This window comes from Podarcis tiliguerta (genome assembly GCF_965153285.1).
Source record: "Podarcis tiliguerta genome assembly, chromosome: 2".
In the NCBI taxonomy this organism is placed as follows: Eukaryota; Metazoa; Chordata; class Lepidosauria; order Squamata; family Lacertidae; genus Podarcis; species Podarcis tiliguerta.
In genome coordinates, this window is record NC_139535.1 from 81,353,061 (window position 1) to 81,377,881 (window position 24,821).

At 40.8% G+C, this 24,821-nt stretch overlaps 1 protein-coding gene and 1 long non-coding RNA gene across 2 annotated transcripts; one reads left to right on the forward strand and one right to left on the reverse strand.

Moving 5' to 3' along the window:
• Positions 1-309: 309 nt before the first annotated feature.
• AKAP8L (A-kinase anchoring protein 8 like) lies at positions 310-24,721 on the reverse strand (the record flags this gene model as incomplete). Its single annotated transcript, XM_083429676.1, is given in 14 exon segments — positions 310-1,513; positions 3,240-3,335; positions 4,335-4,465; positions 5,125-5,230; positions 5,617-5,758; positions 6,189-6,297; positions 8,427-8,481; positions 9,902-9,945; positions 10,785-10,902; positions 11,364-11,823; positions 14,656-14,893; positions 16,382-16,414; positions 24,575-24,610; positions 24,613-24,721. Coding segments are annotated over 14 exon segments (2,031 nt in total). The 3' UTR covers positions 310-1,159.
• Positions 1,202-8,621, forward strand: LOC310672483. Its single transcript, XR_014508615.1, has 2 exons — positions 1,202-4,694; positions 4,795-8,621. It is a non-coding gene; the product is annotated as an uncharacterized lncRNA (long non-coding RNA).
• Positions 24,722-24,821: the final 100 nt, after the last annotated feature.

The window sequence follows — 24,821 nt, forward strand, 5'->3', positions numbered from 1 at the left end:
TTCCTTTGATATAGCAGGAAAGCAGAAACAAAGGATCATAAAACCTTGTCCAGTCCACTACTTGATTTTCACTGTAGGAAGCACACATGTACTTGAAGAGAAACACACGATAATAAATGAAGGATGAACAAGAGAAGTAGTAGTTGTAGCACTATTGCTTCATGGGGCAGAGTGTAACCAAAATAAACCTTGGGTTGTAGTAAAAAAGCACACACGTATCCACACACACACACACACACACACACACACAAGCAGTAGTACATTGCTGAGATTGCAGGATGATTTAGAATGAGACAACTGCCAAAGAACTGCATTGAAGGGAATATTTAATGTTTCTGTAACACTCTTCATCTTTCATATGGGCTACCATAGCCTTCATTTACAGAATAGCAATCTAAGGCAAGCAGCATAAATGATGTCCCCTAAACAACATCAGGACAAAACTCAAAAGGAGCAATGCTGAATTGCCTTTTACGAATGTGCTGGGATGTATTTATCCCTTTTTGAGGCTTCCTGCACATCCTTCATGTGGCTGCTTTTTCCAAAAACCCACATGTACAGGTAATCCTAATATTATCTCAATCCACTGGAAGAATTCATCCTTAAATAAAAGCACTGGAAAAACTATTGTGCTGACCCCCAAGTATTACTTCTGCATATTAAAAGTAAAAAGGTAGAGTAGAAGAATGCTACAGTTGCATGGAAGTTACTCCGATCGTGCAGAATTTAAAACCCAGAATTCTGCTATTGACATATCCAGACACGGCTGGCTAGGGAACAAAAACATCTTCAACTATATACAAAGTTAAAGGGGGAGGGGGGAGAAAATTAGAGGACAATTACCTCCCCCCAAAGTTGGAAGCCAATTAACACAATTTGGTTTTGAGTTATTTACTCAAAAAGGAGGGAGGGGGGTATTTTCCTAGTATAAAGCCACCTAAAAATTGTACTGCACAAAACCTAGCTAATACAATGAAGATTTGGTTAAAAAAAGCTATTTCCAAAAACACTTTACAGATAAAGGCTTTCAAGTGCTGTAACTAGGTGAAAATGTAGTCAATGAGAAACAAAGCTGCGTGCCATGTAGTGTCACAAATACAGTTATGGTTTAAAAAGTTTTAATGCAGAGTCTCAAAACGCTTCAACCTTCTGTGCAAGTTCACTCATCAGGTGGTTCCACATCCTCTGAAGGTATGAATCCTTTTCTTTCTTCTTTTTCTTCTTCTTCATCATATTCTTGCTCCTGCTCAGCAGCAAATGATTCCTGGGATGTGTTCAAATTCTGCTCTTCCATTTGTCCTGGCGGTGGTTCTTCATCATCATTTCCTTTGTTTTCTGCAGTACCTTCTTCAACTACGTCTTCCTCAGCCTGATTGTCTCCACCTTTGGTTTCTTCTTCAACCTTGTTTTCTTCACCTTCAGCTGCTCCCTCCTCCATATTTCCACTTGTTCCTGCCTCACCTTCCTCATGTTCCTCTTTCTCTTCAGGATCATCTGTGAAGGGATTCTCCCCCTGCAAAACAAATCAGAGCCACCTGACACCCAGCATGAAACACCACACACTTTAAGGAACTGAGCAGTCTACAATATATAGCTGGGTAAGCAAGTTTCTGTTGTTGAGTGGGGCCATCACATGAAAATTATTTTAAGGCCTTGACTATTGCACTAATTTATTTATTTTTGGTATGCTTTAAACTACAGAACCTGAAGAAAATAAAATACAAAAGTAACAAGAAAACAGGACACTTTCATTCCTTTTCTTTCACTAATCAAGTCTCTGATACAAGTGAAAGATCCCTGATCATTTTTGGGAGGACTATGGCATTTCAACCAACAAGTGTCTCAATAATCTTTCTGAAAACAAGAATGTGTTCTCCATTATACAGGCAAACTCATTTCTTTTAACCTCCAGAATGTGACAGAAATTTAAAAAGTCATCCCACTCCATTGGGTGGGTACATATCAATTTATAGAGTGTTAAAAAAATACCTTGCAATTTACACAGCAATTACTGTTCATTTTGCAAAAGGTGTTAAAACTCTCCATAGAGTAAAGTCTAGGTGTGCCCAATGCCCAGTTCACAGACTGATTGTGGTCTCCTCCCTTCTATTTGCAGCTACTTGGGGAAATTCCACATCCCATCATTTGTGGCCCTTTCCCACATCTTTACAAGAACATATAATGCCTACTGAAACCCTTCCAAATTGGACTGGAAATGAGAAATGCCTATGTAACACTTCCTCTTCCTGGATTCAGATATGTCTTTCACGCCTGCTGCAGCGTACTAAGCATGCTGCATGGTCCACCTGCATCTGTGGACCCTTCGCTAGGGTGGATTTCCTGGGGCTACTGCTGCCACTCTCAATAAAGTATTTTGAGGGGGAACACAATAGGAAAGAAAGCAAAACAAGAGAGAGGTGATTTTTAAAGTGTATACAGAAACTGGGTGCAAACAGAAAAAAACACACTGTAAGATGCAGAGAACTGCATACAGTTGTACCTCTTGTTACGTCAGTCTCTGGTTGCATTTTTTCAGGATACGAACGCGGCAAACCTGGAAGTGTATACTTCCGGGTTTCGCCATGCGTAGAAGCGCTCTGCGCGTCTCGTGCGTGCACAGAAGTGCTCTATTGCGGCGCTCTAGTTGCAGACTTTTCGGGGTGTGAACGGCACCCCGGAATGGATCAGTCCGTAACTAGAGGTACCACTCTAGTAAGAAAACATAGGGAAGTTAAGAAGTTGGAGGTGCAGACACGTACAGATGGGGAAATGGAAAAAGGAATGGGTTCAGAGGTCTGCAGAGAGAAGTTAAGACTTAGAAACTGAGAGTGCCCTTATAAGTAAGGCACAGAGAAGAGAGGGTGCACTATGAAGCAGAGAGAGAAAATGGAGGTTAGCAGAAAGTACATTAAAACTCAGTTAATATTAGAAAATAAAAGCTTTTCCATTGTTAACATAGCAATATGGCTCTTTTTAAGTTGGGGGGGGGGAAAGTTGTATCCAACATGTGTGTGAGTGGAACAGACTTCACCTCACACACTTCTTCCCTGAAGCCCTCCATGCACCCTCAAAATTTACATTGGAGGGATAGGGTACCCTCTGGAGCAGATTTCAGGAATGCATGGTGGCTGCAGGTAGAAGGAAATAAGTTATACAGTGCAAGCATGAAGTTCGCTCATGCCACTTTGGATTCTGCCCATAACCCCTCTGTGGGCCGTTCTTATGTGTATACGTTTTACCTTCAGATATCGCTCCAATTTCTTGCTGATAAGTTTATTGTTAAGAATACTTCTTGCAACTACTAATGATGATTTTTTTGACTGTTCCATCATAGCCTAGAAGACAAAATACATAAATAAATGGTCTGCACAAAATGTATCTACTTTTCATTATTTTTTATACCAAGACAGACCTTCCAAAATACAGTAACGTTTCACACATTTTCATCAGGAACTATTTAATGTGGGAAGGAGACTCACAAACCTCCTCCTACTTCCCAAGCAAAATTGATTTTGACAGGTCAAATTTGGTGTGCAAGGCAGATCCTGAGAATGATCAGGCCTGTGGAGCCAAAAAGATTCCCCACTCTAGACTTAGACTGTGGAAGCTGAGAAGGAAAAAAACTGCTTTCTCACCTGTCAATTCACCGGACCCTATCCACTGTTAATTCTGAACCTTAATATCCAACCAAACATCTAAGGGCAAATTTATATTTGGCAGTGTAAGTCTGTTTGTGGCATGTGCACCACACCTCTCCCAGTAAACACTGGGTAGCACAAAAGAAAGAGACATGTACTGAGCTGCAGCGATCAACTGATTCCACAACCTATGTCCACTGTGTGAAGCAAGATATACACATCTCTCTTTCATAAGTTAGCGTTTAACAAAACAGATCAAAAAGTCTACATAAAAATTTTATTGGCCAATGCACTTTTAAAGTTCTTTAGCTTAAGGGTAGTGAATTTGCAACTCAAATTCTTAAAAAATTTAATGAAGCAGGTTTTTGGTGTGTGTGTTGTTTTAACAAAACCAAGCAGGAGCTACATTTGCAGTCAAAGAACTGCTTGGAAATAATGGGATGCCATTAATGGCTATGTTACTGCCAGGAGAGTAGCTATACTATATTGATATATATATTTAAAATAGATACTATAGTCTCTTAAGCATGCTCTTTAAAGTATTTTTATGTTAAAATAAGCATTAAAGCCCCTAAATTATTCAATTGCTTTAGTCTTCATCTGCTTTTGCCATTATAAAGTTGAATGATGTAGTGATTGTTCAAGCTTCTTCAGTGCGTTTTTGTGGTGAACAGCTAATTCAACAAATCCACTTACTCTACGGTTGTGGTTATGATCAAGGGATTTCAGATGTTTCTGGATTATTCCATACTGCATCGGAATGAAGAGGTCACAAGCAACACAGTGAGCAGCCTCCACCTTTTTTACAAAATGTTCCATACCTATGTCTGAGAAAAGTTAAAGAAGTCATAATATTACAGACTGTAGAGCGCATATGGAAAACCCATGGCCATCTGCTGTGGGAACACAAACTCCTATAAGCCCCATCAACCATGTCAATGGTGAGGGATGATGAGCACTGTAGTTCAGTAACCAGTGTTAGAAACTGAGATATGAAAACTAGGAGCTAAATGGCACCTTAAACCTAGGTTATGGGTACCACAACTGAGTGTCTAGGTGTGCTTCTTAATAACAAGAATACAAAGCTGAAAATTAATAAACTACAGCTAAAATCTTCATTTTTCACATGGTCTAGTCCTCATTTGAAGGCTGCAAGGAGGGTGAAATAACAGACTTCCATTCCTCAGGGGCAGTGGGGGAAATTCTCTCTCTAAAAAAATACCTATCCTACCGTACACACAATGACTGTTTTGCACACATAAACAGCCCCCTCGACTGTACCAAAGGAACAAAATGCGGGGAGGGGGGGAATTCAATATCCATCTCAGCTAATAGCAAAGTTAATTTAGGGATATCTTTCTCTCACACAGAACATTACGGAATTGCTTCCTATTCTCTATCCTATTTTTCTGAATGAAAACTGAATATTTTTACCCAAGAAAACAACAGTATGTATTGCTTTTTAGCTGAATTTTAAGACACCTACCCTGGGTAAGATCTTGGTCTTTGTAGATCTGTTGTATAACTGCATTAATATCTTCAATTGCTTTACGGCGTTCTTCTGTCTTCTTTGTTTTATTAGCAACATACTCCTGCATTGCAGAAAAGCTTATGAATACTCAATAGTGCATAATACCATACTGGCCTGGCCCAATGCACAACATGCTAGGATCACTATACAGTACAATCAAAGCTATGCCTTCCTTTCCTTTCCCCCATCTCTCTCAAAAGCAAGAACTAAGGTAATGGTGTGGTTGTGTTGTGTACTGAAAAATGCAAGAGCAGCACAGATAAACTGAGAGATGCTGATGTTTTCTACTCTGACAGTCATCCAAAAGTACATTTTTTGCCCCACTTGAAATAATTAAAAACCAAATGACAAGGAGGGATTGGTGAAAATGAAGCAAAGTGCCACATCTAGCTTTGCATGTTAATATCTAAAGGAAAATGGAATGCTCAAAGGGAAAAAAAAGCCCACCTGGAGGAAGTCAGCTGTTTGCTGGGGCAGCTTGGTTCCAACAAATGCAAAATGTTCCTTGTGGAATTTGCTCTCCAAATGGTTGGTCATCTCATCCTCATAGAAAGTGCGATACTTGCACAATGAACATACAAACTGAATCCTGTTAAGACATATCAAATAAAGAAAATTATTTTTATCTGCACAGCAGTAATTTGAAAACTTCCAGTTTCCTTTATGTAGTCAAGCTGATATAGTTTCTATAGCAAAGAACTACAATACACTAGGTGTGCTTGAATAAGCAACACTGCTGTCTTATTCCCAATTGAACTCTTTATAGACCATGTATCCTGAAACTGTTGTTGGTGAATACGTGACACCATCAGCCCTCCAACTTCTTGTTCTAACCCTACCAGCAATCCCCAAGACTGCACAGAACTTCAGTACAACTGTGATGTAGAGCACTGGAAGGGCATTGGCTTATTATTATTATTTAAACAGAGAATTGCTTGTTTTAAAATGTTATAATACCTTTGAAAGACTTTTGAAAGTACAACATGAAACATCAACCTCCAACAACTTGTTGGACTTACCTTTCCACCATCCGATCACGATACCTCTTTTTTTGCCTCTCTTGAGTTTTCTTACCAGCTTGCAATTTGCGCTTGATTTGACTGATCTCTTCTTGAATGGTCATAGCTCCTACATGAATAAGATCAGTGTATTTTTAAAGAATATCTACTCATGGACCTTACTGAACTCCTGGGTAAGATTGGGCTCCAGGTTCCTAATCTACCTTCAATGAAGAGGCCATACCATAACTTATCTGTACACCACTTGAATCGTTTTTTTTATAAAAAAAAATAGTCTGTAAATTTTCTAAATGAATACATAAAATAATTCACAAAGTGCTAGTTTCCTGGAGTTTAATCAGACTTGGAAGCACAATTGCTACTTAAAGTTTTAAGACAAATATAATTGTTGGGAGACACAACTGTGGGATACACAAAACCAATTGTTCAGTGATGGTTTATATGAGAAGAAAAACATTTAGTTTGCCTCACAGGTTAATTGGAAAGTACTACATATTAAATAGGAATCTGCCTGGTCATTGGATAAAGGATAAAGTGTGAGTTACAGTTTAGACGAACTCTGAGCTTGATCCCACACAGAAGAATTCACTTCAGGTCATTCCAGGTATAAGTGTTGCTGCTTATATTATTCTTTTTTATTACATTTGTATACTGCTCTATACTCATAGATCTCAGTGCTGTCCACAAAATAGAATTACAGCATCAACAGCACAAAAATATAATAAAAAATAAGAATAGAAACAAACCAGCAACCCCTCCTTCTATATTATGAGTTTGTGGGGTTCCTGGACCCCGGTTCTAGCACATGGGTGCCAAACACTGGATTTAGCAAAAGGTTGTAGTACAGGCCAAACCAGTTTCAAGTTCAGGAAAAAACCTCAGAAAAGAGCCATCAAGGAAAACAAAAGGAAGGTAATGGACGATTAACAAAGCAAATACAGTGGACGCTCGGGTTGCGAACATGATCCGTGCGGGATGCACGTTCGCAACCTGCATCTGTGCACGCGTGGGTTGCAATTCGGTGCGCATGTGTGACTGCCGAAACCGGAAGTAACCCGTTCCGCTACTTCCGGGTTTCGGCGGTCTGCAACCCAAAAAAACGCAACCTGAAGTGGCTGTAACTCAAGGTATGACTGTACTCTGTGCTGGAGGACTAATGGGTGTAAGCCTCTCCTTCAAGTCATAGCTAGCTTGCAGGACAAAGGCCAGGGTTGGAAGGAGAGTAGTGGTATAGGATTGCAGCTGGGAATGATGTGAGGGAAAAGGTGGCAGTCTGTTAAAGGCACCAAACTGGAGCAGGGTGACAGAGGGCCATGGCTGATTTCTGCTGGCATCTAAGACTGTGGGATGAAGCGGGTACATCTTGTAGTGCTATAAGCGCTTACCATAGGCTCAGTTTGTATACCTATGTAAATAAACCATATATCCAAGAAACCACAGTCTTTGCTGTGCCTCATTTCCAAGGGAAACACAAACACTGGGTAAATGCCTGGACTTCTATAATCTTGCACCACTCGGAGATTAGGATGATGTGTAACAATACTCAGCATAGCCAACTGGCAGATTTTTATTGCTTCTGGGAGCAATTATTTCTGAATAATTTCACTGCCTGGAAGTGATCTGCTGTGCATGCTGAAGGCATAGCCATATTGGTACTGGAAACTAGCTCAAAACAGTTATAGCCTACCTCCAAAAATAGTCTAGGGAATTGCTAGAATTAACATTATCACATTGTAAAACTCTTCTACCTGAATATTTTGATCATTGTAAATTTAACTAATTGTGTAGTGCTCAAGATACATGTATTATTAGGGAATACTTGCTAGGTTAGTTCTGAACCAACATGTAAAAACTGAAACTTGGAATTTATCAATGGTTTATAAAATGGCTCTAATACAATAATGCGTATCTCCTGCAATATTCCACACATCTTTTTTTTAAATCTTTATTGCATTTTTAAAAATTACAAAGAAAGCATATATTAAACATTACATCCAAATATTCAAAACTAAAATGAAAAAATACAAAACAAGAAAAATATAAATATAAAAGGAAAATAAAAATGAAAAAGAAAAAAAGAAATTAATAAGTACACCAAATTATTCAAAGGATACAAACAGTGATTTGATTATTCTATACACCAAGTTCCCAGAAATAAATTGCACAATATTCCACACATCTTGTCCCAAAAAATAACAATCACCTGAAGTACCCTAATGCATGTACATTGGAACTTACCTTTCTCAGAGTCTCCTTTTCTTTCCTCATCTTCACCTCCTTCTCCCTCTCCCTCCTAAAATGTAATTAAAAACACTGAAGCATAGAGCTGCACTTGCTTACAGGCAAGGTAACAACACATGTAGAAATTACCTTTACATCAAGTAATCAGGAGTGCTGCTAGCTACCAAGATGCTTTGGGGCTTAGACAATAAACAGCCACTGTTCATAACCACAGTACAAAATTACCATTTGCTAGAAACACCAATATAGTAGGCTGTGATTGTGAGTATCCTTTAAATTCTCTGCAACGATGAGCAATGAAAAAACCCGTAGCTGCATCAGAATTTGTTTAAGAATTTCATGTTTTAAGAAACCTCTCAAAATCATAAGATCTGCAATTAAAATTTGAAAATTGACACTAACTACATTTGGATAGTATGGACTGAAATAGGACTCTGCTCAGTTCTGCGCTGATCAAACTATAACTCTATGCTCAAACTCTAAGCCAGAGGTAAGGAACCTTTGGCTCTTCTAACGTTGTTGCACTTTAAATCCCAGCAGTCCCAGGTCACATGGCTAATGGTCAGAGATGATGTAAGTTGTAGTCCATCAATATCTGGAGGGCCACTCCTGTTCTATGCCTTCTTAAGTTCTTAGCCATACACAAACATAGCTAAAAGGTGGGGAATTGTCAGCTGGCCTTACCCCCTTTTGCTGCATCCATCCTATCACTACATCTGCCTGACACCAGTGCAAGGAATGCCATATTACAGTAGGGGGCCTTATGCATGTAGGCCAGATCTGATCTCTCACATTTGGGGAACACAATTTACAAAAATCAGACCTACATATATTGAGCTATATGTACATAAAACCCAACTTTAACATGCACTAACATCAGATGGGAGCAGAGTCAGCTGCCACAATCCCAATCACCTACAATGAATAGCCAGCAATGCAATCCGTATACGGTTCACTCTCTACTTGTACACTAACACTTTCTGTCCATCCTATATCTGAGCACAACATAATAGATTATGTTAGTAATTATTTGGAAGCAGATGTACAGATCTATACATTAAATCTTCAATAAATAACTGAAAAAACACCAAGTATGTCTTCTCAGTGTCAGACCTGACACAAAGCAAAGTGAATGAGTTACCCCAGTCTATATATCATGAGAATCATTAAAGGAGAGGCAATTATCAACAATTTAAATTATTATACTACTTATTGTAGTGAGGCTGGGGAATGAGCTTGTGTTCACCTCGGGCACCAGTGCCTTGAGTCAGCTTTGTTCTTTAAACATTCATTCATCACCTAGTCACACTAGCCTCTGGTCTCTGAACAACAGAAAAAAGGAACTGTACATGGTCTCTCCCTAAACAGAAAGGCAAGCATGGCAGGACATCATTTGTAACTCTTGTTCCTATCATATATGAATAAGACACTGGGATTATAAAACTTTGAAGCAAAACTAAATTCAGACTCACATTTTTAGAACCCTTCTCAGTAGCTTCTCCTTCAGGGCCCTCTTCTGAAAAGAACAACATATCAAGTAACTATACAGACTATAAAATGACTGTAACAGTGCAACCCTATATATGACTTATCAGAAGCAAGTTCTACTGAGTTCAATTATATTTGCTCCCTGGTAAGTGGGTATAGGGTTGCAAGCCTGAAATATTTCACAAAAAGTTTTGTTTTAATGAACATTAATAAAAAATAGCATACATGGCATCGGACACTGATACAGATTTCTAGAATATCTGGACTCTTTCCAGATCGCTTGGGGGGGGCAGAGGTACCTTTATTCATCTCTGGTGGGAATGCCCACTGGTTTCTAAATTTTGGACTAACATTTATAGGGAGAGTCCAATATATGTGAAAGTGTTATTGTAATGGCCCCACCAAGTTTCTCAGTTAAATCTCTAGGATGGCTGCTTCTGTAATTCATGCTCAAAAGACCTGCAATCAGAATCTTAATAACACAATGGTGAAAAACACCATTTGATACAAATGTATGAGGACAAACAGCAATTTCAGAGATTACCCACTATTTAAAGGTCTCTAATGGCTCAGAAGACCCTGAAAATTATATGCTATATGGAAGGACTTTATTTCTTATACTCTTAGTACTGGTGCACAAAGTTGTCTGCCTGCACTGATGAGGGAAATCTGGTTGTCTTGATGCACCCTTTTTCTGAACAACTAAAGTATGATGTGAAGCTTACTTTTATATTATATTCCTGTAATCATTGGTTTCTTACAGTTTAAATAAAGTTTTTAATTTTATTTTTTTAATGTTTCAATATTGGCAAACTAAGGTGCAATGAAAAGAAGACAAGGCAGGAGGCTTCAGTGACTTGCTCTTACCATTATCAGAGTCAGAGTTGTCAGAGCCATCAGTTTTTGCTGCCTTACTGTCAGGCTCATCAGAACTGTTAGCCTGTTTTCGTTTATTAGCAGTAGGCTCATTCTTTATTCTTTTTTTCTATGAAATGAAAGAAAAGACTGTTTTTACTCACATGCACAGTCTAAAAGTTCTCTTATCACCAACCAAGAAATGTTCATTCATTCACATTTTAAGTTCTCTACACTCAAGAAAACTCATTTCAACAGGTACAGACATGCACACCTAAGACCTGACCTATTTTATAAGAAACAAACAAATGAATCCCAGGTCACACTTCCTAGATATGACTAAAATCCAGTGATTAATCTTTTTGGTGTTAAGGCAGCATACTGAAGACAATGAGATTCCTAAAGAACAGCTTAAAATAAAGATGTGCCAAGCAGATGTAAGAGACAGAGAAGAAAAATGTTCCCTATAATAAAACAGTTTAAATTACAAAACAGACTCCTTTGCACTCAGTTCTAGGCAGTTCTCCTGCTGGGCAATGTCCCTAAAAATGGGGCAGAAAACAGGTGGGAGAAGATCACATAGGTACTTACTTTAAAATCTGAATCCCACATTTTCCAGTTTCTCCTCATTCGTTGTTTCATGCCGCCTCCTCCAAAGCGCATGTTGCCAGAGAAACTTCGCATTCCCTGGAACATGTTGTATTCAGGGAATAGTTTGTGGGAGAAAAGGGATGGGGGCCTATTGGGGCCATGGCCCCGTCCTCCCATTGGCACTGGCGGTTCATTCCACTGTCCGCCCATGCGCCCAGAATATGCAGAAGCCATGGGTCTGTTATTTCGCCTGTCTCTGGCCCAGTTCTGACCCCGGTGGCCAAAGTTGTCACGTGCTCTGTTGTGGTACTGGTCCCTGCGGTTCCCATAGGAGTTGTCATAGTGGCCTTCATAGGCATTGTCGGTGTCATGTTCAGCTTCACTGTAATCATAGCCGGATCTGTACAGATCACGGTCGTTTAGTGAAGGCCTTGAGTCGTAGGACTCATATGTATCATACCTGCAAGAATTGCACAGCAAGCAAGGAATCTAATCAGTAGCATATAGAGCACCATGTTAAAGTGTCTGCCAAAAATGGCAGTAAAACAGGTCACATTAAAGGAAACAACCTCTCATAAGTGTTCTAGAGTCAAGGTAATAACAAAGCTCAACTGAGGTTTTAACTCAGTATGAGAATTATTCTCTTGGGCATTATAGCAGTGGGGAAGGACATAGAGGGGGCAATCAACATAAGGCTACATAGAATTCTTGTTCTGTTTAGCCTCAGTCAATCATAGAAAGAGCATAGCACTCTGATCAGATTGACAAACATATCTTCAATTTGGGGGAGTCATACAAATTCTTAATTTTTCCCTTTTACTGGTTTCACACTCCAATCACTTCAGGTGTTCAGCTATGCAAAACAAGTGAAGTCACTGGATGCAAGGTCGATTCCCACAAATTATTAGCAGTTTGGAAAATAAAGTGGTTTTAGTAAGAAGAAAAGAAAGCAGAAATCATCTATATACTAAGAGATGCTTATACATGACATTTTGCTTGCAGGAAAGCTCAGTGCAGGCAAAATATGTGAGTACAGCTTACAATTCCATTTTCTATGCTCACTATAATGAGTGGCTGAGACAAACAAGTTGACTTGTTTCTATAAAGGAGAGCTTTGAACCAGCACAATTTCACAAGAATGTTCCATATGCTGCAGAAGAACTTTAAATTTAAGCTACATACTATGCATGTAAAACAGTACAGAGGCTCTGAGACAAAGATGCAGTTGAATGCCAAAATCCACATTATTCCTGAAAGCATGTTGTTTCAATTGCTATGGCAGACCAAAACAAAGTCATGTTGCACTTAATAAACCAGTACTGGGCACAAGTGCAAAAATCAAAGGTCAAGCTTTGTATCAAGGATCTGAAAGCAAGGACATGGAAAGGAAACAATGGCTGAGGAGGAGACTTTAAAAACTAACTTTGAACAAAAAGTGTCATTCTAAAAGCTATCAGGGTAAGCTCAAATATTCCATCTATCAACCCAAAGCTCTTGTGCCAATTTATATCATAGCACTACTCACTGTTGTAGCTGAGCCTTCTATGAAATTGTTTTCCAAAATATAAATCTATTTCAAATTCCTGCTATTTAGTCTCTAATGCTCACCTAGGCTCTCAAGTGAGAATTAACAGTGCTGGGTTAATATTCACCTAGTATGATAGAACTGAAAATAGGGAGATGCATCACACTGGCTTCCAAATGTGCACAGGGTTGCAACTTCAGCAGAGCCTGACAACCTGAGTCAGTATCTGCAGAGGGGAGATTAAACTTTTATACTCTTCCAGCACATGAAATCTGTAGTTTAAACACAGAAATACTATTTGGCAAAACTATCTATAACAATTACCTTTCTTAGGCAAGAGATGCTGTTTTAATGAGTGCAAATAGAGAGCACACACTACCAAAACCACATTTGATACTATGTAATCCCTTAAAGATTTCTGTAAATCTCCTGCATCTTCTATTTTTATGAAAATGTCATAAATTAAAAACTGACACAATATCAGTAAGATATTAAGGAGAAGTGAAGGTATTTTAAAATAAAAAATATTAACATGCTCTATGATACTGTAAGCTACTTTTAGAACCTGGTAAACAAACAGTGACAACACAGAGAAAAGCAATACAGAATGCTATGCATAATTTACCCATTACAGTTAAACTACTATGCTTTGATTCCACTAAGCTGCATGAATGTACACAAAACAGGTTATAACAGTGGCCCCTTGACACCTTTTCCAGAGGGAATGACACATACAATTTATTTAGACATAGTTCATTCACCTGACCTCTAGAAATGCATCCATGAAACAGGACTGTCAACCAATAAAACCCTAAATCTAGCCATTCTAGTAAAGTGCACCAAATGTCCGGGAATCAATGTCTCTAAAACTGTTAAAATCTCAGGTATAAATGTGAAGCAAATACTTCTGACATCTTTTTATACCATATATCCAGCTTAACAGCAATAAGCACTAGTCACTTCAACAATCCAAAGTAAACTTCCTTATGTATGAACAATAACTTAAGCAATTTATTAATGACTTCTAAGGATGAGAAATGTACTGAGGAAAGATTCTACAGAATTCTCTATTTACTTATTTTCTGTTTCAGTTGGCTGGAGCAAAATCTTAAGAGAAACTTAAGTTATGGTAACCAGCTAAACACATATCCCATTAATGTTGATAGTACCTGACATACACTCTGTGAAATTAGTGACCTAACCAAAACTAAATGAGGTTGTTAAAACCTGGTATTCTTTCAGAATATCTCATTACAATTAATTTATCAACTGTTACAGTATTAACAAACTTTTCTCACTAAAAGATGTGTACAGTGGTACCTCAGGTTAAGAACTTAATCTGTTCTGGAGGTCTGTTCTTAACCTGAAACTGTTCTTAACCTGAGGTACCACTTTAGCTAATGGGGCCTCCTGCTGCCGCCACAGTGCAATTTACATTCTCATCCTGAAGCAAAGTTCTTAACCTGAGGTACTATTTCTGGGTTAGCGGAGTCTGTAACCTGAAACGTCTGTAACCCGAGGTACCACTGTACAAGCACCTTATTTTCAAAGCTAAGGCAGAGGAAGTACAACTTGGCTAATTCTGTCTCCTCCCCACCCCCCAGCTCTGTAAGCAACAGCAAAGATATGAAGCAAAGAGCAATACTATCAGTCGGAGAACAAAGGGAACAGCTCTTCGGCAACAACACATTAGATCAACATGTCTTTCAGAAACTGCCCTGATCTATAACTATTACTGAACCTTTTCACCTTTGTCTCTACACTCACCTGTCTCCACCTGAGCCATAATGTCCTCCTTGCATCGTGTCAGTTTCTAGATGAGACACCATATCTAAGCGCTTGTTAAATTTTGTTATTACATCAGCACTGGTGCCAGTGGATGCGTTATAGTTCATGTCTGTATCTGAATTAGGCATATCCCAAGAGTTTGAAGTGGCCATACCGTACCCATAATTGCCAGAGTTATCCTGACTGTATCCATATCCATAATTATAGTCCTCGTAACCTGAAATGAGAAGCAGTCACTGAATTTTTTGGTAAGCATAGATTGCCTGTCATACATAAGCATCTAATGCAAGATTATCACTGTCAAGAATGCTCCTCTTCAGGATATAGCTGTGTCTAAAATGTCTGGACAAACATTTTCTGTAACTCCTACCAAATATTAATCTTCTTACCTATGGAAAAAGTACATAGCAAATTTCCTGCTAAAGTCAACTTTCATTTTTATCTCATCTGCAAAAGGGCTCAGCTGCTACAGCATTGGTATTACCTCCAATTATAGCACCATTAACAATACCGGCAGGTATATCCTGATTGATAGAGGGGCCCAAGGTGGCAGCCTCCATGAACAGCACATCTTAACTTGGATAATGATCCATCTCTCTTTAGGACTGGGGGGGGGGGGGAGTTTTCAGGAGAGACACTCAGCACCTACCCCAGCATCTACAATTATTCATTTACATAAGAAATCTGCTGAATTTGTGGATAGCCAATAAAATATTCTAAAATCACTTTAAAAATTCTAGCAAGTGGCACAACAGCGTCAATAAGAAGAGAACCTAATTGCAAGACACCATATTTCATGTTCACACAATACTGTAAGGACACAAATTTAGAACTAAAACTGATTAAGGGTGGAAATGAAAATTCATCACATCCAGTAAAATAAAGTTATTCAAGCTAATAGTACTGACCACTTATAATTTATTTCATTTATGAATTGCTTCCCATCAGGCATCCCAAAGCCATTTACAATAATAATTGGACTGCAGAATACAATGCAGAACTGGATCCCCAGAATGCCTTCCATGATTTATATACTCCATTCTTACTGTCTCCATACCCACACTTCATAATTTGAAACTAACACTGCATCCTATACATGTTTACTGGAAATCGTCCCGTTCTGTTCCAAGGGGTTGAATTACTGCTGTTTATACAATTCTAGCTTAACAGTGAGATCCTAAATATGGTTATTCGGAAGTAATCTCATTTAATTTAGTGGGGCGTACTCCCCCCAAACTTTATATAGTATTGCAGCTGAACTTCCCTTGAAAGTTCATGATGCTTTGTTATTCTTTGAACATTTGGAAAAGAGCTAGCAAGCAAGTGGAATTCGGCTATAATGCTATGCACATTTCTTGTGATAAATCTCAATGAAGTAATTGGGCTATTTCTGAGTTAACATGAATATGATTATTAGCACGTGGGAGGTGGAAGGAGATAAATTAATGCCCAAATTAAACATACAGATGATCAAATATCAGCCATAAGTAAGAATCTGCAGTAGTCTCACTGACAGGGCCAGCAAGTGTAACATAAACTCTGACTTAACAATATTGATGGATAAAAGGAGCATGAGTGCCAGAAGATATTAAAAGGAGGAAATACACCAAAACTGTGAAAACCGTTACATTTCTACATTAGTTCTGAATTTACTTTTTGATTTAACTGTTATGCATATGGGCAATTAAGATTTTATGGTACTTGCCTCTATTTGTGCCAGAGTTCCAGTTTCCATAACCTAGAAAGAAGATACCCCCAGAGGTAAAAAATCGTGTTAGTTATAAGGTTATTATCAATCTATCCAAAGTACTATTCAAAATACTAAGCAGATCTGGCATGAATATTCATTGAATGACAGTTAAATCACAAGAAAAAAGTTTAACAAAAATTGACCTAACTTCATTTCATTTGACAGCTTTAATTGACTTTTTTTGATCTGTGGACAGATGGAATGTGCTATCTGCACTGCCCATGGTCTAACCTGCAGTCTACAATATTATTTTGTAGAACCCTTTCATCTGGTGTGTACTCTTGTTGCTAATAACGATAGGCTAACTTTGAGTTACACAGACTTGAACAACTATGGCAAGCACTGCCACTCAAAGGAAATCCCAGGCTATGTTTAAAGACAGCATGGGGGGGGGGAGGGAGGTAGGAAAAGATGGTGTGGTATGTTGAGATAGCAGAATCCTAAGAATCTAGGACTTCTGAAGGTTCAAGAAGCATCCAAACAAAGTTTGTATACCTTAGCAATACACAGCAAAAACATTACAAAGCTATTGAGACCTATCAGCCTGCAACATCTTGTGAATATATCCCACTAGTAACCTATGGCATCTCATTTTTCAATTTATAGTTTATTAAATTTAAAAGCTATCAATTAATAAAAGGTTGTTTAAGCCATTTCAAATGCACATTTTTCATCCCTCAGCCTCCTGTCAACATTGCCCTCAGTATTCCAACTTTATCTAAAAGTTTCTCTTTCATTTCTGTCATGAATCTCTTACACACTCTACAGCATACATATACTCATAGAATCATAGAATCATAGAATCATAGAGTTGGAAGAGACCACAAGGGTCATCGAGTCCAACCCCCTGCCAAGCAGGAAACACCATCAGAGCACTCCTGACATATGGTTGTCAAGCCTCTGCTTAAAGACCTCCAAAGAAGGAGACTCCACCACACTCCTTGGCAGCAAATTCCACTGTCGAACAGCTCTTACTGTCAGGAAGTTCTTCCTAATGTTTAGGTGGAATCTTCTTTCTTGTAGTTTGGATCCATTGCTCCGTGTCCGCTTCTCTGGAGCAGCAGAAAACAACCTTTCTCCCTCCTCCATGTGACATCCTTTTATATATTTGAACATGGCTATCATATCACCCCTTAACCTCCTCTTCTCCAGGCTAAACATGCCCAGCTCCCTTAGCTGTTCCTCATAAGGCATCGTTTCCAGGCCTTTGACCATTTTGGTTGCCCTCCTCTGTACACGTTCTAGTTTGTCAGTGTCCTTCTTGAACTGTGGTGCCCAGAACTGGACACAGTACTCCAGGTGCGGTCTGACCAGAGCAGAATACAGTGGCACTATAACTTCCCTTGATCTAGATGCTATACTCCTATTGATGCAGCCCAGAATTGCATTGGCTTTTTTAGCTGCTGCGTCACACTGTTGGCTCATGTTAAGTTTGTGGTCAACCAAGACTCCTAGATCCTTTTCACATGTACTGCTCTCAAGCCAGGTGTCACCCATCTTGTATTTGTGCCTCTCATTTTTTTTACCCAAGTGCAATACTTTACATTTCTCCCTGTTAAAATTCATCTTGTTTGTTTTGGCCCAGTTCTCTAATCTGTCAAGGTCGTTTTGAAGTGTGATCCTGTCTTCTGGGGTGTTAGCCACCCCTCCCAGTTTGGTGTCATCTGCAAATTTGATCAGGATGCCCTTGAGTCCATCATCCAAGTCGTTGATAAAGATGTTGAATAAGACCGGGCCCAAGACAGAACCCTGTGGCACCCCACTAGTCACTCTTCTCCAGGATGAAGAGGAACCATTGATGAGCACCCTTTGGGTCCGGTCAGTCAGCCAGTTACAAATCCACTGAGTGGTAGCATAGTCAAGACCGCATTTTACCAGCTTCTTTACAAGAATATCATGGGGCACCTTGTCAAATGCCTTGCTGAAATCAAGGTAGACTACATCCACTGCGTTCCCTTCATCTACCAGGCTTGTAATTCTGTCAAAAAATGAGATCAGGTTAGTCTGACATGACTTATTTTTCAGAAATCCATGCTGACTATTGGTGATCACAGCATTCCTTTCTAGGTGCTCACAGATTGTTTGCTTAATGATCTGCTCCAGAATCTTCCCTGGTATTGATGTTAGACTGACTGGGCGGTAATTATTTGGGTCCTCTCTTTTCCCCTTTTTGAAAATAGGGACAACATTTGCCCTCCTCCAGTCTGCCGGGACTTCGCCTGTTCTCCAGGAATTCTCAAAGAGGACTGCCAGTGGTTCTGAGATCACATCTGCCAGTTCTTTTAATACTCTTGGATGCAGTTCATCTGGCCCTGGAGACTTGAATACATCTAAACTAGCCAAGTATTCTTGTACTATCTCCTTAGTTATTCTGGGCTGTGTTTCCTCTGCTGAATCATTTCCTCCAAATTCTTCAGGTCGGGCATTGTTTTCTTTATCGGAGAAGACTGAGGCAAAGAAGGCATTGAGGAGTTCAGCCCTTTCTGTGTCCCCTGTTTGCATTTCACCATCTTCTCCTCTGAGTGACCCCACTGTTTCTTTGTTCTTCCTTTTGCTACGAACATACCCATAGAAGCCTTTTTTGTTGCTTTTAACCTCTCTAGCAAGCCTGAGTTCATTCTGTGCTTTAGCTTTTCTGACTTTGTGTCTACACGTGCTGGCTATTTGTTTGAATTCCTCTTTGGTGGTTTCCCCCCTTTTCCATTTTTTGTACACATCCTTTTTTAATCTTAACTCAGTTAAAAGTTCTTTAGATAGCCACCCTGGCTTCTTTAGGCACCTTCCATGTTTCCGTCTCATTGGTATTGCCTGAAGTTGTGCTTTTACTATCTCCCTCTTAACAAACTCCCAGCCATCATGAACTCCCTTTCCTTTTAGTATTACTGTCCATGGGATCTCACCCAGCACTTCCCTAAGTTTTATGAAGTCGGCTTTCTTAAAGTCAAGAAATTGAGTCCTAGTATGCTTGGCTGCTCCTTTCCGTTGTATAGTAAACTTCAGAAGAGCATGATCACTTGCGCCTAATGATCCTTCCACTTCTACCCCATTAACCAGGTCATCGACATTGGTTAGGACCAGATCTAAAATGGCTGTTCCTCTTGTTGCTTCTCCCACTTTCTGGACAATGAAGTTGTCTGCAAGGCCAGTGAGGAATCTGTTTGACCTTATGCTCTTGGCTGAGTTTGACATCCAACAAATATCTGGGTAATTGAAGTCCCCCATTACTACTATCTCCCTTCCTTTTGCATGCTTGGCCATCTGTTCCAGGAAGGCATCATCTATGTCCTCCGTTTGGCTTGGGGATCTATAGTAAACTCCCACAATGAGGTCACTATTATTCTTCTCTCCCTTAATTTTGACCCAAATGCTCTCACTTTGGCTTTGAGGTTCTAAATCTTGGATCTCTTCACAGGTATACACATCCCTGACATATAAAGCCACTCCTCCTCCTTTCTTGTCTGGTCTGTTTCTCTGAAATAGATTGTATCCCTCCATTTTTACATTCCAATCGTGGGACTTATCCCACCAGGTTTCAGTGATGCCTATTATGTCATATTTAGTTTGCTGTACCAAGAGTTCAAGCTCATCTTGTTTATTTCCCATGCTTTGTGCATTAGTGTACAGACATTGAAGTCCATTAGTCATTCCCCCGTGTCTCTTATTTAAGGATTTTTTCCTCCCACCACTAGGTCTGCTTGCTGTTTGCTCCATTTGGTCTATGACATTTGGATGATCATCTTCATCAATTAATAGACTCCTACCTTCAGGAGCACTGTCTCCCTCCCCCACATTAGTCAGTTTAAAGCCCTCCTGATGAGGTTTCTTAGTTTTTTGGCAAAAACATTCCTCCCAACCGTTGTGAGGTGCAGCCCATCGCTTGCCAGAAGTCCATCCTCAAGAAACTGCAGTCCGTGATCTAAGAATCCAAACCGTTCCTGTTTACACCATTTGCGAAGCCAGCTGTTTACTTCCACTATTTTCCTCTCTCTCCCTGGGCCACGTCGTTCAACTGGGAGGACAGATGAGATGACGATTTGTGCATTTAATTGCTTCAATTTCCTGCCCAGAGCCTCGTAGTCTCTTTTGATCTTCTGGAGGCTATTGCTTGCAGTGTCATTGGTTCCCACATGAACCAAGAGGAAGGGGTATTTGTCAGTGGGTTTTATGATTCCTTGCAGTCGTTCAGTTACATCTTGGATCTTAGCCCCGGGGAGACAGCACACTTCCCGAGACATCTTGTCAGGCCCACAGATCACTGCTTCTGTTCCCCTCAGTAGGGAATCCCCTATCACCACTACACGCCTTCTCTTAGGTTTGGTCAGGGTTCTTCCGTGAGCGGTCCGTTCCAAGGTCGCCTGCACATTCCCTGAGGACTGACTTTGCTGCTCATCTTCATATACGTGATCGACTGTAATGAGGGAGAGATCCTCAAATGGAGTCTGCTCCTCGTCTTCCATGCTAGGGGAGAGGACCTCAAAGCGATTGTGTATTTCTAGACAATCAGAGCGAACCCTGGGCCTCCTACTTCTTTGAGTCACGTTTCTCCACATATCAGGCTCCTGTGTTGGTGAACTAGCCTCCTTCTCAGGGGAGTCCCCTGTCTCCTCCTTGGTGGAGACGGTGTGCTCTGTTGCTTCCAAGAAGAGCTCCAGCTCTCTAATTCTTTGGAGCGTAGCTACACGTTCCTCCAGTTGCTGGACTTTGTCTTTTAGGAGGGCAATCAACATGCAATTGCTGCACGTAAAGCTGCCTGCAACCTTTGGCAAGATGGCAAACATTGCGCAGGAACCGCAGGCGACTGCAGCTGTTCCCTCCCCCTCCATCTTGAGAATGTGTCGTTGGGCTTGAGACTAGCTCCCCTAAATCTAAAAGATGGTTCAAACTGCGTGCGCCGATAGGCGCGCGTCGCTGCCCTGCAAACACTGATAAGCTCCTCCCACAGCTAATCACCTGCCTCAACAGAAACCCTGCCCCCTCTGACCTTTGACCAGGGAAAGCAGCTAATCAGCCACAAGAATCACACACACAAGAAACCCCTTTTGGCTCCTTCTTCAGCCGCTGCCCTGCAAACACATGTGCATGAAAATTCTCAAACTGGCACAACACTAGGATAATTGTTTTTAATTACTTTATTGTAGTCTGATAAAAGTACGGCTCAGACAGAATTACTTAGCATTCATAAGGACATTGCTGGAAATATATATCAATATCCCCTTCAGACCTTCTTCACCTGCCCGAATGGTGGGGACTACTGCACAGACAAAAATAGGCTCAATGATAATGTCATGAATCAATCCTGTTTAAATCAATAGCATAAGGATTACAAGTTCAACTGCATCCAGTGAAATCTCCATTTCAAAGCACTCTGACCAGAAGTAAATAAGAAAAAGATTATTGCTAATTTACATTAGGCTTGGAATATTAGGGAGTGAGTAATCATTTGTAGGCCAGTATATATGTAACATACAACTATAGTTTAGAGATCAGGAGTAGGCCACAGGATCACATGCTCCTTGTCTCTCCCATCTCACACATCATCCCTTCTCTACCCTCATTTATTTTGTGTAACTGTTACTAAGGGAGCGCCTAAGCATTATTTCCTTGGAACATCCATTAGCAGAATCACTAACAATCACATAACAGTGAACCATGGTAAAAGGGGATAATTGGGAATTCCCACAGAAGGTGTGAAGGAGCACATAAACAGACACCCTCTTCTCCATAAACCAAGACTATAAATGACAATGCACTGACCTTGAAGCAGCAATAACTACTATTTAGGTACTAATTCAGAACTCTACTGAAGGCCTTTTAACTCCAACACTACCCTTCTAAAAGGAATCAAAGTCCACAAGGAGCAAAGAGCTACAACGGCTAGCTGTAAAGCATGTATCACTGCTACAATCTCCTATAAAGAGGTTCAACTAGTACCAGAACAGTAGTCCTCTGAAACCTAGCACACAGTCCTTTTACTAAAGATGAAAAACACACCAATTCTGAGCAACTGGATTTGTATAATTAATCAAAAATATATTTACTGAAAGATGAATTAGACCTTAAAGGACCTGCGCTTCTCCAGAAGACACAGCAATATTGTGAGGCACAAGAACTTTTAGCGGACACAGAATACAACTCCTATAATACAGAATCAGTACAAGTAACTTGTATACATACTTGATGGATGGATGTGATTGTGGCTCAGCATTTTTGCCCACAATCTTAAGGGGATGACTGCTTTTACTCAGGAGCACTCTGTTCACAGTGAGAAGCACACTACATATGCTTTCACCCGTTTGTATTCCTGGTGCAAATTAAGCCCGGCACCTTGCTCACTAATAAAATTTTCCATTTAACTATCATAACCCATTTGAAATCAAAACAGGAGTGATTAACTCCTCAGATAATCATCAAATTAGGCATATCATTAAAATCTAAAGTATCTTTACTTCAGAACAAAGATAATGTGTCAAAACTTCACAGAAATATAGTATTACAGTATTTCCAGTACTGCTACTTCACTAGCACAGCAGACCTCTGCTTGCACACCAGAACTTTCCCCCCCTCGTCCCTGCAATCCCCCCACCCTCAGAATCTCCTCCAGAGGATGCTCCAGAGTAGATTTTGAAGATGTGGAGGGAGAGGAAGTCCCATTGTGCAAATAGAACTCCAGACATGCAGCTGAACAGAACCCATGCTTCTCACATTCCAGTATCAAGTCCCTACTCAAACATTTGAAGCAAAAAATATGACTAATTGAGGTTAGTTAGAAAAATATTGATCAGGGAAATGTTGGTCTCCCAAAGTGAGAGGCTGGGAGGAGAAAGGAAAGATCTCAGGTGAGAACTGGGAGAAGCTACTATCTTATGTGGGTAGTAAGGGTTAAGGAACTACCTTTAAGAGAGAAGTCTATACTCTATTTTTACCTTTACCTTTGATAAAAATATTAACGACTGAGAAAAATATTGACCATGGTACATGCTGAGGGAATGAATACCACCTGCATGGCTGTCACATATGGGACTTAGCAAGTGATCTATGGAAGAATTTATATCACTTCTAAGTGCCCCAAAGCGGTCCAAAGCAGCCAGCAAACTGTCTGGGTCTGCTTTATTAAGTTTTCAGACAAAAATGAGGGTTTTTTTAGTTTTCTGACAAAAATCAGTCAGGTTTGTCTTAAGTATGCACTAACACGCACTGGGGCACAGGTGCCAGACTATTTTAATTGCACATAATTCCATCTGTAGCTGGGCAACCATACTGATAATGAAGAGCCTACCTCTTATTTTATGAAATAGATTTGGTTCCACACTTACATAACCAAAGGGCTAGAAAGGCAAATGTTGACACCGCAAGTTCAGATAACCGTATAACATCGCGCATGCATAAACCTAAACGAACAGCGGGCAGCTAGGATTCAAGTGGACATGCCACGTTCGCCTTTTTATTTTATTTAGAAAGCAACTCCTCTTTGGCTAATAGCCTTTCTAAATCCCAAAGAGTGTTAGTTGGTGGTTCAGGGGGGAAACAATGGCAGTTATTCCAAGGGAAGCCATAACCGATCGGACACGGGGGAAGGTTCCCCCCCTTTTTTTTCCTTCCTGCGCCACCTTCCCACACCCACTCCTATTATAACCGCTCGCAGATACCAAGCAGTGGGGTGCGCGTGTGCAAAGACGGCAGAGACGCAAAGATCCATCCCTCCTTCCTTCCCTCCCACCCCGATTCTGAGGCGGCGGGCGCAGAGGAGCAATGCTGACATTCACCTTTCCCCGAATCCCCTCCGCACATTCGCACGAGGGGCGGGCGGCTGAGGAGGGCGGCGCACCCTGCGCGCACAGCCTGAAACCGTCCAAGAACCTCCCCGCCCCCCACGCGCCATTTCTTTATTTGGCGGGAGCAACGGGAAAACGACGCCTGGCAAACACCTCAGCAACCCACCCCCGCGGGGAACGGGGGTCACCACAGCGTTGCCAGGAGAGAAGGGAAAGGCAGCGCTGCTGACCCCACCCCCCGAGATGTTGACATAGGGCCGGGCCCTGCGCTCCCTTTGGCCCACTCGCGGTGGGTGGGAGGAACCCGGCCCCCCACCCTCACGCCCGACAGGCGGCCGCCCTCTCTCCCCCCGCTCACCCGGCCCCCGACGCTCACCTGAATAGCTCATGATGGCGGTGGCGGCTCCACTACAAAACCACACTCCTCACACCCGTTACCTCCTGCGCCAGACGGCAACGGCAGCTCGCTAGCCCCGCCTCCCGACACTGTTGGCCGCGCTCGCTCACCTAGCCGGTCAGCCATTGGCGGTTACGGCGGGTAGTCCCGCCCCCCTCGCACGCTATTGGGAGCAGAGGCTTGGAGCCCTCGTATTTCATTAGAGGCGGGAGGCATCGATCAGAAC